Source organism: Dasypus novemcinctus, chromosome X, assembly GCF_030445035.2.
Source record: "Dasypus novemcinctus isolate mDasNov1 chromosome X, mDasNov1.1.hap2, whole genome shotgun sequence".
NCBI lineage: Eukaryota > Metazoa > Chordata > Mammalia > Cingulata > Dasypodidae > Dasypus > Dasypus novemcinctus.
In genome coordinates, this window is record NC_080704.1 from 120,894,711 (window position 1) to 120,910,873 (window position 16,163).

The window sequence follows — 16,163 nt, forward strand, 5'->3', positions numbered from 1 at the left end:
TTCCTTATTTCCTTGTTATATTCTTTCTGCTGTTCATGTGGAAGAAAATATTTTTAGGAACTTAGTGAGGACGATAAAATCTAGCATAAAATGATCTGTGAAGAATGTACATGTATGTGCATGCATGTGCTTAAAGATACTTGCTCTGTTTTATTCAGCATGACTCTTTTGTCGTTTCTCTTTAGCACTGTGGGTAGCTTCATATGTGCTGCTCACCTGTAGGGACATATTTAAAGTAACCAACTCTTTGTTCTCACCTTAAATCCTGCTATCTGGAGTGATTATATGCACATGTGGTTAAGTGGTATGTTTATGAATCCAGTTTTGACATGTGGGTTTTTTTATGGTGGAAAACTGTCCAATTGAAGATTGAAAGATTGACTTTCTCGGTATTTCAGTGGTACAGCAGTCTTAAAGCAGAGTACTTCAGTCCACTGAGCCATCTGCAGAGAACATTGATTTTAAATATATTACTTACTTGAAACAGACTGGAAAACAGATGCAGCATGACATATTAGTTGCCATTTAAGGGTTTAGTGTGTGTGGCACAGTGCTAAGTGCTTTTCACATTTATTAACTCATTCACTCCCCATCAAAACACCTAGGTACTGTTATCCCCATTTTACAGTGAAGAAATTAAGGCACAAAGATTAAGTAACTTGCCTAAAGTTGGGTAATCAGGATTCAGACCCAGAGAGTCCTAGTTACAGAAACAGTGTGCTTAATCAGTACTCCTTCACTGGGGAAATTGGACAAAAATGCTTAACTTTTAAGAACTAGGGGAATTTTCAATGAAGAAATTTGTTTTGTTTACAACCAACCTCTGTCTTCAATATCTGTTGGCCTCTATGAATGGTCAAATAATTTGTTTAAAAGATGTTTATGTTTTGGTTTTGAACATATATCTATAATAGAGAAAAAGTAAGTGCTGGCTATTTGACTGTGATGAGTTGGAAAGACCTGTAAAAACAAATTTGTCCTGTTTTGTCTTTTTTCCTAGGAGGATATCATGAAGAATATATTTATCCTCCAGGTCAGTGAGATCTGTGTGTGTGTGTGTGTGTATGTGTGTATGTGTGTATCTGACATTATCATTTACGGAATTTCAAACTATAAAATAATGCTTATTTCTACTTTGCTTTGGCTATGTCCTATAGAGCCAGAATATGAAACTTCAGGTGTTTATAGCACAGCTGAATCTACAGCAAACATGGTAGGTATTTGATAATAATAGGAAGCTTTTATGGCTCCTACTATGTACTAGAGTACTCACTATTCTTAAGAATTTTATATATATAAATGTATTTAAATTTTTAAAAAACCCTGTGAGGCAATTAGTATCACCCCCGTTTTGTAGATGAAGAAATTGATACAGAATTAAGTAATTCATCCGTGATCACACCCCTTTTTCTGAAATTAATCTATTTAGAGATATTCCTGATATGTGTGGTTACAAGAGGAAATTATAATATTGACAATGATGATTTTTTTAGAGAATTTTATGCTTTTTCCTCCCCCAATCGGAATAGGCTCAGTACAGGAAAAATCCATAAATCTCAGTCACTTAATGTAATAAGTTTACTTCTAACTTATGCTACATGTCCAATGGAGATCTGCAGGGGGGCTCTGCTACATGACTCAGACTGATGGAAGTGCCATCCATGACTGCCAAGGCAGGAAATAAATGATGAGTGGTGTACTGCCTCTTAAAGCTTCTACCTGGAGAAGAAGCCTGTCACTTTTCCTTGGTCAGAGTAGGTCCCCCAAAGAGTCTAACTTCTGTATGCATGGAAGACAGAAAGTTGGAACTATTTTAATAGCACTACTGACTACGATATCCAACTCACTATCCCTACCACAGCCAAAATACTTTTCCCCCAAGGGAGGCAACACAAAAGTCCCATTTGATGAAATCAAAATCAGAGCTTAGGATTTCTAAGTAATGTGTAGTGTGCCTTGTATTGAGTCCAGGTGTGGCTCCTCTTGATCTGGAAGCCTAAAACCAAAAGTTCAAAGTTATTTACTTCCCACATACCCAATTTATAGTGGTAGAAAAGAGACTGAAAAAATTTCAGTAAAATTCTTATTCAGAAAGGGGGAAATTAGGAGAACACAGTTACTGGCCTATAGCATTTCTGAAGCCATGATGGGACAGGCATTGTGAGCATCCCCAAACTAGGCACGGGAACTATCTTTGATTAGGCTTTAATCCTGTTCCCTGGAGGGGCTCCTCGTCCATTGTTTTCCAAGGCTCTTGGCTACTCCAAGGCCCATTTCTTCCTTGGCAATATCTGAGGTAGGTATTGGAGGATAATCCTTCCTTGGCAGTTAAGTGGCTTTCTCAGTCTGCTGCTACTCATGGAAGATGGCACACTCAAGGCTCATTTTATCTGTTGGATGTTTTTAGTTTCTGTCTTATGGTTTCTTTGGCTGTATGACTGACTTATTATGTGTCGTCTTTGATTCCTGTTAGTTCCGTGTTTCAATAGCCATACTGACAATTCTTTTGTTGTAGATATACTTAGATTTACTCTAGTTCTTTGCTTTCTTAACCCTGTGTCTCTCTTTAGTTAATTGTAAGTACCTTGAGCTTGTCATAGGGGAGCCATGCTTTTGGACGCTTTTCCCTGAGACCTTTTGTCCAAGGAAAGGATTTATTTGGTGTTATATCCTTAGTTGGACTCTTGCTTTGAGACATCTTAATGAATTGAGAGATTTTAACAGTGATTTGATTCTTGTTGCAAGGTTAAGTTTTAACTGGTCTTTGTAGTTCAAAGCATTTATTAGTTTTATCTTTCACAGTTTGGGATTGAAGCAGTTACCTCTTCAGTGAGGTATTTATGGACTCAGTTACTTTCATTCCTGCCTGAAAAGTACTAATTCTTTTCTACATGTGTCTGTTTTTTAAAAGACCTTGTTAAACTCTGCTAACACTAATCAACATCCAGTACTAACATTTTGTTTTCCTAACCTCTTCTCCTAAGAGCTAAAAGTTTATAATCTCCTTTCCAAGTTAGGGTTTTTGTTAGAGCAGCACCCTACTTCAAGTTACCAATTTGTTTTAGTCAAGCTAGGTTATGCTTTCCCTTTAATCTCACTTATCAAATATACCTTTTTATACTGAACTTCATCATAACTCTCCCAGTAGTTTTCAATCTCTTTATGATATGTTCCACAGTCACCAAACCCGTAGCAAGTTTCTAAGTACTTTTTTTCCACAGGACTCTGAGGGGAAGGCCAATGAGAACTTAAATAATGTTGTCTAGTCACAGAGTCTTCTAAGAAATTATTCCTACTTATTTCCATGCCCTACTCAACTAAGTCCTTTTCTAGAATTGTTTAGCATTCACATTGGGCCTTCTGAACCAGGGCAATTGTTTGCTTTTAGGCAGGTGCTTTTTGCTGTACCTGAATGCACACTTTGGAAAGGTGCAATCTTAAGTTCTTGTTGAGGGGGCTTATCTTTGTCACAGTTTGGTGTCTCTCTCCATTTCCTGTAACTATTTTCCCTGTTTTCTTAGTTTTCTTACCAATATTACCAGTTTTTGCTAGCATGATAAGCTATCATGCATGAGTCCGAGCCTTCCAAAATAGTTTTTAATTTTATAAAGACAAGTTCTTGAGTCAGAGGGAAATAGTCTTTGTATTCCACTATATCCCACTATATCCTGCTTAGGATGCAGCAAGAGAAATAGGCACCTACCCTTGTCCCCAAACTAGTGTTAGATGGAATTTTTTTTTTAAGCAAAATTCTTGTTGGCCCTAATGATTTTGAAGTTAAGGTGAGAAAAGCCACTGAGAAAGTTTTTAAATCATAACCCTCAGTTATATTTTAGTATCTACATTGGGATTAGAGTTGGATGTGATCAGGTCCTCTGTAGTTAGGTAATAGAGCAGTCACCTGAATTGGACATGAGAAGGATAACTTTTGGAGAATTATCTTAGTGGTCTCTTCCAAATTTGATTACTTTCAGGACAGGTCACCTTCATTTAATTTTAGGAGAGGTTGAACCAGAGCAGACCTTTTTATGTGTGTTTTGGTTCTTGATTTCCCATTACTTATCTTACTTTCTCTATTCATTAAAGACTCTTCAGGATAGAAGACAATGTATTATATCTCCTCAAGACACAGTTACCTCATACAACTACCCCCAGAAGGTAATTTTCTAGTGCTATCAAGCAGTCAGTTGTTAATGTCTGAACGAGGAAAATTAATTTTATTTGCCCATCATCATACTTTAAAATAGTTGCTTTTGCTCCTTAAGTATTATTGTACCTTGTGATACCCGGCGTGGTGATTAGTAAATTATTAAACAAATTGATTGCTTACTATATTCCAGACACTGTTCTATGTGCTGGTTTTAGACTGCTCATAGTCAGTCTCCTCTGAACCTCATATAATGAGTGAGTTAATATAAAGTACCTGTAAGGTCTTTCTCGTTTACTTGAAACTTAAATTTAAAGGTCTCCTGTAGAACAAGGAGTTGGAATAAAAAAAGTAGCTGAACTCATAGGAGTGAATAAGATCATCCTGAAAAAAGGAAGAGATTGACAAGAGCATATAGACCAGAGCCCGTGGATCACCAAATTTTAGAAAATGGGGAGAGAAGGAACAACCAAGGAGAAGGAGAAAAAGGAAAGCATAATATTATAGAAGCCCCAGGAAGAGAATGTTTTAAGGAGCAAGGGTCACTTGCTGCCAAGAGGTCAAGTAACATATGGACCTTCAGGGATTTTCTTTAATTTGTTGCCACAGAGGCCATTGGTGACTGAATGCAGTTTCAGTGGAACCAGAAGGGTAGCAGCCACATTCATGGGAGGTGGTAAGGAAATGGAGACTGGCAGTGAGGATAGTATATTAAAGAGGAAGAGTCTGTTACCATTTATTGAATATCTTTCTATGCAGAGCCCTGTGTTGAGTGCTGTGGGGCAAGTAGCCTCTTTTAAGGAGCTCAGCCTAATTAGAAAAACAAATTGTGGTCTCATTATGTCAAAAAAAATTCGTAGTAACTTTTCTGTTTAAAATACAGGTTTATGTGGGGAAATGTGTATGCATATAAAATGAATGTAGTACAAATCTCTGGAAGATTATGCAGGAAACTCAGGTTACCTATTTGAGGAGTAGGGTATCTAGGCAGATGAAGGATGGGTTGGAGGGAGACTTCACAATTTTATATTCTGTATTTTATAATTTTATATTTGATTTTACATTTGATTTTGAACCATATTAATGTATTATCTATTCAGAAAAGTAAATTAAAAATTAAAGCTCTCAAAGTAATTTAGGATCTTCAAAAGAAATAACTTTATCCTTCATATAAGGTTTACATAAAGGTTGATTTCTCAATGTTTTAGTTATCAAAACAATACTGTTTCTTGAAATTTAGAATGAGATAGGAATATTGTTTGAGAAATAAAACTTAGAGTTATAAACTTTCTTCACACTTACAGGTGATGGTAAATTCTGCAGCAATTGCAGCTTCCTGTACCAATAATGTTCCAGCTCCAGCCTTATCTAATGCTGCATCAGCTAATCAAGTTAATAGTACCACTTCAGTTTCCTCACAGAATGCTATACAGCCTCTATTTGTATCTCCACCTACACAATGCAGGCCAGGTAGGTTACTAGTGGTTGCTTACTTTGGAAGCATCTTTTTCTATCCATGAAAATGCACATATACAACTATTCTAGTGATTAGAAAGGATCACTTTAATTTCCAGAATTAAATTTTTTACCTACTTAATAAAGTATGCTTTATTATTGAGGAAGCCATCATATTTGATAGCCATCATATTTGAAAATTATTCAAATATGATTATTCAATTATTACAAATTATGATTATTCAATTATTACAAATTGGGCTTTGATAAGAGATCTTGAGGTTTTCATTCTGCTATTCACTTCAGATTTAGAGGACGTGTACTAGTTTTTCAAACACTGAGTTCTTTCAATATATAGGAATTAAGACATATGTGTTTCACACTTCATAGAATAAAGTCCTGAAAAGTTGGCTGTAAAGTACATTTCTATGTAATGAATAATTTTCCCGTGAGTTCTTAATATAGGCTGTAGAATTGAAGAGATCTAGGTTAGAGTCCTGGTTTTACAACTTACAAGCACTGTAATTTTGGACAAGTTATTGAATATTTATCATTTTATGAAGTGGTTGTGGGATTTTAATATTCTCAACAGAATTTTGGGAAGGTGGTTGTGGTAACAGCATAGCTTTTTATTTTGAGTCTCCAAATAAAAATGGAACTAAATAGCAAAACCAAAAGTCCTTGGACAATATTTAGAACAAAACTAGGTAACAGGAAATCCCTAAGAATCCAGATTTAAGCAGCTAGGGTCCATCCACCAAACAGTTACAAGACCTACATGTTATGTGGAAACAAGAAGAAGAAAGCATTGAGAGTGTTGTCTGAAGAATCCCAAAAGAGCAAATAAGAATTCACTGGGAAGCAAGGTGAAAAGATTTGGGAACTACTCTAAAATGGGGAAGAAATTTGACCTTTCCAATACTTGAATGAGTGTTAGGGGGCATATGGTAAAAAGAACTGAAGCTCTTGGAGCAGTTTAGAACAGAAGAACTCTCAAAATTGACCTCTCAGGACTCTTTTAGGATAGAATTCCTCATTGGGGAGAAATTGCTGGGATAAAAGTTGATCAAGATAGAGAAAAGAGGAGGTCCAAACTAAAGTTGGGAAGAACAGAGCCAAGGAATCCCAGAAATCTAGCAGTCCTGTTTTTTAAAATTACACAAAAACAATAGAAGAGATCTTTATGAAATTAGAAAAACTTTTCTGTAATCCACCTCATTTTAAGATTCATGAAAACTAATGTCACATAAAATGTACAAAAGAAAAGTATTAAAGTCTTAGCATACAAAGATGTTTAAGAAAAGAGAAGCAGAGTAATATACTTATAGTGAAAGCATGCCAGAAATGCATCCACTAAACATAAAAACTGTAACAAACTACTTCAAAATGAGCTAAAAGACATTAATACAAAATATTAAGGAAAAGGATAATAACATAAGTCAAATTTAGAAAAACCCAGGTGAGATGCCAGAATTCAGGAATGAATTAGGAAAGAGTCGTTTCAGTAAAGACTGAACTATTAGGAACATGAGAGAATATATACAACAAATAATGCTGTAAGAGAAATAGATGTAAGAAAGGAGGGAATCTAAAGATTGTTTTTTAAAATTAAGGTAAAGATTCAAAAATGACGTATTAGGTTGCATAATGTGTTTTTCCCATCTTTTTACTTTCAACCTCTTCTGTTTAGGTGTGGCTCTTTAAACAGCATACATGTGGTTCTTGAGGTTTTTTTTAATATAGTCTGACAATAATGTGTTTTAATTTCCTTTTGATTGCATTTACATTTAATGTAATTATTGATATGCTTGGGTTTAGGCCTACCTTTTTGGTATTTGCTTTTTATCTGTCCCACCTATTCCATGTTCTTTCTCTTTCTCTTTGATCATTTTTTTAAAATTTCATTTTCTCCCTCTGTTATATTGGGAGTTATACATTATTTTATTATTATTTAATAATAACATCCCTAGAAACTAAAACATGCATAGACAACTTACTGAAGTATAATTTAAATGAATACATTTAACTCTTCCCAGACAATGTAAGAACCTTAGAACTGCTTTAACCCTCTTGTAATATGTATATTTTATATTTTAGCCCAGAAGATATCATTATTACAGTTTTATACATTTAGATTTTTTACTGGCATATTTACCCTTTTCAGGACTTAATTCTGACCTGTATTTCGACTTTCCGTGTGGAATAATTTTCCTTCTGTCTGAAAATACTTTAGTGTTCACTTTCATATGGATCAGTTACAAAATTTCTTCCAGTGTTTATCCAAAAGTATTAATTTCAATCCCATTTTTAAGGATTTTTTTTACAGATTTTAGAATTCTATTTTTGCTTTTCTCCCCAGTATTTTGAATATATTATTCCAGTGTCTTCAGGCTTTCTCTCTCTCTGTTTTTGTTCTTTTTTTCTGTAGAGAAGTCACTTCTCAATATTATCGCTACTGCTTTAAGGGTATTACCACCCCCTGCCCCGGCTGGCTATATATCACACTTTCTTTGTCATTGTGCCTTGTGAGGTATACTTAGTATTTATCCAACTTAACTTCATAGATTAATTTTTAAGAAAATTATTATCCATTATCTTTGAAAGTATAGTTTGAATTACTAGCAGTACTTTCTTCTCTCCTTTTGGGAATTCATTTACATATATGTTAGCTCTTTATACTATATCCCCTATGTCTTTTGTATTGGTTTCTGTGTGTGAGTGTGTGTATGTGTATGTGTTTGGTCTTTTTATCTTTCTCTGCTTCATTTCTGAATATTTTTCGTTCCTATCTTCCAGTTCATGAAGTCTCTCTTTAGTGTATCTAGCTCCACATTAAACGTATCCACTCAGTTTCTAATTTCAGTTACACACTTTTTTTTCAGTACTGGAATTTCCATTATTTCTTTTAATAGTTATCAACCAGAGGGGTGCTGATGCAAAATACCAGAGATTGGTTGGTTTTTATAAAGGGTATTTATTTGGGGTAGGAGCTTACAGATAATAGGCCATAAAGCATAAGTTACTTCCCTCACTAAAGTATATTTTCAGTGTTGGAGCACAATAGCTGCCAACGTCTGTGAGGGTTCAGGCTTCCTGGGTTCCTTTGGGCTCAGCTCCTGTTTTCTCCACAAGGTCAGCTGTAGACTATGAGGCTCTCTCCACAACATCAGCTGTAGACTATCAGGTGAATGGCTCTGTCTCTCTCCCTGAGGCTCCAACTTCAGCATCAAACTCCAACATTAAAAGCCCTAACTCTGTCCTTTGTCATGCCTTTTATCTGTGAGTCCCCACCCTTTGGTGGGTGGGGACTCAATGCCCTACAGGCACAAGAGGTTTACATAATTACTTAATCAAGTAAACCTATGAATCAATATAATCTAATATGCCCAGAGGAAAAAATCAGTTTACAAACATAATCCAATATTTCTTTTTGGAATTTATCAATAATATCAAACTACTACAACTGATATTTTAAAATTCTCCATCTCATATTTTATTACTTTGAATAAGTTAATATTTACTTTTAAAACCATATATATTCTGTATTTTTATATAATGTTTCTATAAACCTACAACTTTACTAATTAAAAAATTTTAAATAAAAATAAAGCAAATGTGACATAATGGGCAAAATAGCTCAAATGTTGGTAATAGAAATCCCTTAAGAACAAAAGCAAAGGAAGAAAACAGAACAAATACTAAAATCTGTAATTAAAAAAAAAACTTTGTTAAAATAAAAAAATGATTTAAAACTACATACGGACAAGCATTCTGCAAACCTGAGAATATTGACCCAAAATAGCCAATATCAGGATGTTCTATAAAAAGTCCTGGACTTTAAAGAAAAAGAAAACCTTTGTGTGTCTAGATAAAAGAGCCCGTGGAGTATAAGAGAAATAAAAAGATACTTTGACAGCATTGCTTTATGTTAAAAGAAAAGAATAATGTTTAAGATACTCAAGGAAAGAATGTGTGAACAAAGGATTTTATATCCAGCCAAACTGATTTTTAAAATATAAAGGGCAATGTGTAAGAATTCAGAGATTATTATTCCATTAGCTCTGCCTGAGGAATCTACTAGAGCTATGCTGTTTAGTGAGGTAATCACTAGCCACATGTGGTGAATTAATTACAGTTAAATAAATTGAAAATTCCAATCTTTGATGGCACTAGTCACAAGCCAAGTGCTCAGCCACATGTGACTAATGACAACTATATTGGATAGCCCAAGTATAGAATATTTCTGTCATCACAGAAGGTTGTATTGGACAGCAGAGTAATAAAGAATGAGTTTTGCGTTTTAGGCTACCCAAAATGATTAGAGACATCAGAATAAGACCCAGTGGTAAGTATTAAATACAGTTACCTGTGGAATTAAGACAAAGTGAGGTCTGAGAGGGAGAGAATGTCCTGTTTGGACAATGTAGATATAATACAGCTATTTAAAAATTGGGAGAGTTGGGAGACCACGTGCAAAGTATTTTATAATGTTCTCAATAATCATACCAGGTTCTTTTATCTAGATAATTCATTCTTGTACTCAGACTATTTAATATGAAATAAAAGCAAAATGAGTAGGGAGTGGTTGTAGCTCAGTGATTGAGCACCTGGTTTCCATGTACATGTCCCAGGTTCAATCCCTTGTACCTCCTTTAAAAAAAAAGTAATTTTGAGATATTCTAATTTTGTCATGCTATGTGTCCTTATGAACCAGGTTTCTCATTATAAAGTATAAAGGTGATATAGATGTAATAAAGAGGCTGAGTAAAAGCTTTTACAGTTTTGAACTTGAATTGGACTTCTCAGTATGAACTTTTGAGGTATTCTTATCTTGAAATATGTGTATGTATTTCATAGCTCTGGCCACTGAAAAAGCCTGAAAACAGTGACCCACTCAGTCATGACTCAGTGGGTCATTCAACAGAAAAGTTGGACAGAAATGAAAGGGATGGAAGGAGGGACCTATAGATTAAAAGAGATTCAAGACATAAAATTTTTTTAAAGACAAGACTAAAATCTGTACTGTGTAATGATGCACATTTGGGTGACAGAATTGTAAAAATAAAATCACAATGAAGTGATTACTATGAAAATCAGGATAATGGTTAATTATGGTTAGGAGGGAGAGAATTGTTACTGGGATGGGGCACAGAAGTTTTCTGGGGTGGCTGGCAAGGCTTTACTTTAACATGGGTTGTGTCCACCCTATAATAATTCATTAAGTCATGTATTTGCTCCCTGGATCTGTTTCACTTATAAAAAATTATGTGCTTAGCACAGTGCCTGGAACAAAAATATGCAATATATGTTCATTAGTAACAATAGAAACTTTTCATTGGAAATGTTGGAATAGACTGTAATTCTGCTACTTTGTGCCAGTTGTAGGGGAAAGAGTTGGCTGGCTGCTTTCAACAGAGATCTAAGCTTAAAAAGTCAATTGATAGGGAGTGGGTGTAGCTCAGGTAGTTGAGTGCCTGCTTCCCACATATGAGGTACTGGGTTCAATCCCTGGTACATCCTAAAAACAAACAAAAATGAAAAAACCAATTTGGGGGAGCTGGTGTAGCTCAGTGGTTGAGCACCACCTTCCCGCATAATGAAGACCCAGGTTCAACCCCCAGCCCTGGTACCTCAAAAAAAGACAAAAAATCAACTGACAGGTGAATCAAGAATTGTAATGCCTCATTTATGTGGAATCATTGAAAACTTTCCCTTTTGATGCCAAATTTGTGTTCTATATAAATATTTCTATTAAATGAATACTGCCTTCATTTATTTTACCTTTTGTTCTTCGATTCACTTATAAACCTCAACTATAGCATTATTTTATTAGTCCTGTGATAGTTTTTTTAGTTGGTCACTCTTTTTCTGTCAGTCCCCTAGCTGAAATAAACTGATTTCCTACTTTGTTGTTCATATGTCCCTCTGGGAGACCTCGCCCATCCTCCTGTAAGTTACTTCTAATAAATCTGCCAGGTAACTGGATGGGATGATTGCCTTTAATATGATGTTCCTCATAGTCACTAAATACTGTTACCTTTACACTCAGTTTTGGTAATTATTCCCAAGGTTTTTGCCAGGCCAGAACTTAGTGCCTCACTCACCTAGGGTGCAGAATTTAAGACAGCACCCAGAAAACTACAGTAATGAAGATAAATAATATTTAATGTACTGTTTTTTAAAATATCACAGTCAGTACAGAAAAGTCCATGATGAATAAAATATCAAAAAATTAATGATAGGATCTATGGGCCAGTGTTAGGGTGAGTGGACTGAGACACTAATGTCTTGTAAGTGCGGGGTTGGATTCTGTTTTTATTGAAAATTTTGATATTTTGTTCTTCATGGGTTTTTTTGCAATAATTTTCATGCCCCCTTAAATTTTGCTCCCATGTGTGCCTCACCTCACCTCAGTTTAGGCTCTGCTCTGTGATCTTTAGAGAAGCAGGGTCTTTCTACATATATTTGTGTTCTTTTCTGAAATGTCCTGAAGCAAACCATGGCATTTTTAATTCATTATTTTGGTTTCCATTAACATTTTAGAAAATTCCACTTCCATTGTTCTGGAGCCATCCCTTGAACTATACTTGTTAAACCTATCAGAACCCTAGTGAAGTCTGAGAGTGAATATACTCATAAATCTTTAGAGCAACTGGTATTATAAAAGGTTTTCCTTAGGAAGCTTATTATTGTAATATGCGTTTGCAAGGAAATTTGAGTTCAGAGAAAGTAATGTTTAGATTTCTGCTGCCTTTGATTCTCTGAGATCCACGAGACTTTATTTAGCTAACTTTATGTTTAATAGTTGGTTTTGACCAGGTGATCATAACCACATTCTGTTATTCTTTAGCTAATTGGCTTTACGCCGTTTGGTTGTTTAAAATGATGTGATTTGAAAGTTAGTTTAAAAGGAATTAAGAGTGGAGTTTTGTTGGAAAAGCCAGTAGTTATAGAAAACAAATCCATAAGGCCTTTTAGAGCATTTGGAAATGTACTAAAAAGTACATTTCTTTTCCAAAACTATAAAAGTAAGGGCTTCTAAATGTATGAAGAAACTCCTAAGTTTGTTCAGCATGTTTTAAAAAATTATTTAATTGAGATATAGTAAATTCATTTTTGATACCCAGTTCTATGAGTTTTGATAAATGTGTAGAGTTGTGTACCACTGCTACAATCAAGAAACAAAACAGTTTCCTAACCCCCAAAGAACTACTTACCAGGTTTTAAATCACTGTAAGACCCAGTTTTCCTATTACTGTTAACCTACAACTCTATGAAGGGCTGAGGTTATTGTTAGTATTTATGTCAGTGAAAGAAAAACAGTGTGAATAATTTCTAATACTTGACTCTTAAGTTCTTCTTGCTTAGTTGCCAGAATAACAAATTCAGCTTGTGTGGAATATTCCTGTATTAAACTTAGTGTTCTAAATTCTGAATTTAAACCTTTTTTGAATTATCAGACTAAATTTGTATATTTCTCTGGGTTAAAATGATAATGTAGGTAACATGATGAAATTTAGACTTGAATTCATTTAACTTGAAGGGTTATTTCATTCATTTTTTGGTCAAAAATTTAACAAATTCAGCTGGTATACTATGTATTTATGAAAGCATTTGTTTTTTTTTCTAGATTGGAGTATATTGTTTCCTTTATTGTTATTGTGGAGTTTATTACTATTTCACTATAATTGTATTTGAATTTATTTCAAATATAGTGAAACTCCTAAATGGTGTCTTTAAACTATTAACATATATAGAAAGTTAAAAGGATATTTCATCTAGCCTGTTTTTGTTTTAAATTCTTTGCTTTCTAAAAAATGGAACTGTCATGATTCAGAGTTCTTTATATTCCTCAGATGCTACCTGTATAAACCATCATGGATTGCTTAAATCTGTGATCTATTCAGTTTAGTCTATCTCTTGGTAGCTTCTGCTTCTTTCGATTTGATTGAAAGTAACAGATTGATGAAAACATCTTTAACTTTGCAACGAATATTAAGCTAAGTAAAATTTTTGCCTTAGATACATTTTATTTATGTACCTGCTAGCTAATGTTTAGTCTGTTAGTCAAAGTTCTGTTGTTTCCTTTTTTCCCCTCTTAATTTCAGGTAGTTTTCTTAATAAAAAATGACCTCTAATGAACTAGCATGTCTAAAAGAATGAATAATTTACCTTCTAGATTTTTGTTTTTAAATCAAACCATAAAGATTAGATATATTTGACCATATTTGTGAGACAAGAGAAGTAGGAGATAAGCTACTGTTTACAAGGTGTTACAGTTGTACATTGCTGCTTTATGTTTTATGTTTTGTTTCTCTACTAGTGATTGCTTCACCATCCTTTCCATACCACTCTGTTCCTATTCCTGCTGCTACTGCCTCTCTACCACCACCACCTCCACCTCCTCCTCCACTTGAGGTAGGAGAAGCTTCAAACTTACCACCACCACCTCCACCTTATTCCTGTGATCCTAGTGGAAGTGATCTTCCTCAAGGTAAGTAGGTTTTGAGACTTGAGTAAAGGTTATTTAGGTTTGAGTTTTGCTTTCGTAATTGTAGATAGAGAATATTCCTTTTTGGTTGACCTATGGGAATGTGGTGGAGACCAAATGGAAATTGACTTTAGGGCATAATTCTAGCCAGTTGGCTAGGAAAATGATCATGATGCTACTGAAAGCTGCGAGTATCTTGTACATAATCAACAAATGTGTGGTTGAGTTGACTTGTGCTACTTTTAAAGTAGCTATATGTCAACCCTAATGGTAACTTTGCTTTTCTCAAGTATTTCTCTGGAAAAGCAGGAGTCAGTATCAAAATCTTTATTTCTTTCCTTACGTTCTTTCCACAGGTATATGAAATTTTTGCAATCTCTGATATTTAGAAATTCTAACTGAATTTTGAAAAATTTGGAGAGGATTTTTTTGGGAGGTTGGTGATCTGGCCTTCCTTGGACTTTAGCTACATGTTACTGTTTCCTTAAACTGCTAAGGAACAGCTTCCCGTCAGAAGTTCTTTTACCCCTTAGTTTGGCAGTATTTTTCAAAGGAGAATCGTAATTGAAAAATTGTTTCAGCTTATTCTTTCTTTCTTAAAACATTCTCTTGTTGTTTTTTTTCTTAGCTATTGCTTTGACTATTCTATTTAGTGTTTTCCCAAATCCCCTAAAGTAGTCACCAAAATTTTTTCAACCCCATTCTATTATTTTTCTCTACCTTACAACGTCATTAACCCCTTTTAAAGATGATTTCATAACTTATTTTTAGCCCTGGCCTGAGAAGCTTCAGTTACTTGTCTCTAGCTACTTGCTAGACATTTTCACTTGACTTTCTTTCACTTCCAACTCAGTGTGTCCGTAATGAAATTCCTCATCTTTATCTCCTTTGTTTCTTTTTCCCCAAGCCTCCACAAAACATTGGTTCTTCTCCTTGGTTCCCTGATCCCTTTATCTCCTAGCCCTTCCATACCCCTCCCCAAGATCTGCTTGGTCATCACGTAATGCTGATTTTGCTTTTAAAATTTTTTAAAAATAGCTGTATGTTTACATCTTATATAAATGGAATCATAAAATATATAGGACTTTGTGTCTGGTTTCTTTCATTTAGCATAATTTTTTGTCTAATATTAACATCTTGTAGTTTATATTTGTTCCATTTCAAAGAAAGATGGTGTTACATATGCAGTTTTACCTGTATTCATATTCACATGCAGTTTTACTATTGCTATACAGTCCCCCATGTTAGATTTTTTTTTTACCTTTCCTTTTAGTAATATACATGACCTTAGCCTTTCTCTTTACACCACATTCATATCCACATAATACTACTGCTAGTTACAAACATTTCGCCATTTCTATTCTTTTCGAAAGATTAACACATATCTTTTTCACCAATTCTGCACAAGTTAGCCCTCAGCTTTCAATTCTCTACCCTGCTTCTATTTTTAGTTGACCCATATTCAAGTACTTCACTCCATGAGATTACACAATTTAGTTCATAGTAGTATAATCATATAGTATTTGTCCTTTTGTGTCTGGCTTCCTTCACTCAACATAATGTTCTCCAACATAATATTATCATATACTTTACGACATCTTTTTTTCTTAGAGCTGCATAATGTTCCATTGTGTGAGTATACCACAGTTTATCAGTTGATGGGCACCTGGGTTGTTTCCAACTTTTGGCAATTGTGAATAATGCAGCTATGAACATTGGTGTGCAGATGTCTATTTGTGTCATTGCTCTCAGTTCTTCTGGGTATATAACCAGTAGTGGTATTGCAGAGTCATGTGGCACATCTATGTTCAACTTCTATAGGAACTGCCAGACAGTTCTCCACAGTGGCTGTAAAATTCTACATTCGCTCCAAGTATATAAGCTTTCCTTCTCTCTACATCCTCTCCAACACTTATAGTTCTTTTTATTTATTTTTCCCATTTTTAAAAATATACTTTTTATTCTTTAAGAGAAACTTAGATTACATAAATGTTATACAAAAATATAGGGGATTCCCATGTGCCTCACTCCTTAGCCCTCCCACATTTTCCCACATCAGCAACAAATTCT

The 16,163-nt window shown here is 34.5% G+C and overlaps 1 protein-coding gene across 1 annotated transcript in view; it reads left to right on the plus strand.

The window, feature by feature from the left end:
* Window positions 1-16,163, plus strand: part of ALG13 (ALG13 UDP-N-acetylglucosaminyltransferase subunit) — an 87,997-nt gene that overhangs the window by 41,524 nt on the left and 30,310 nt on the right. The window contains 5 exon segments of the mRNA XM_058291575.2: window positions 1,001-1,033; window positions 1,158-1,213; window positions 4,087-4,158; window positions 5,452-5,617; window positions 13,926-14,096. Coding sequence (XP_058147558.1) covers window positions 1,001-1,033; window positions 1,158-1,213; window positions 4,087-4,158; window positions 5,452-5,617; window positions 13,926-14,096 — 498 coding nt within the window.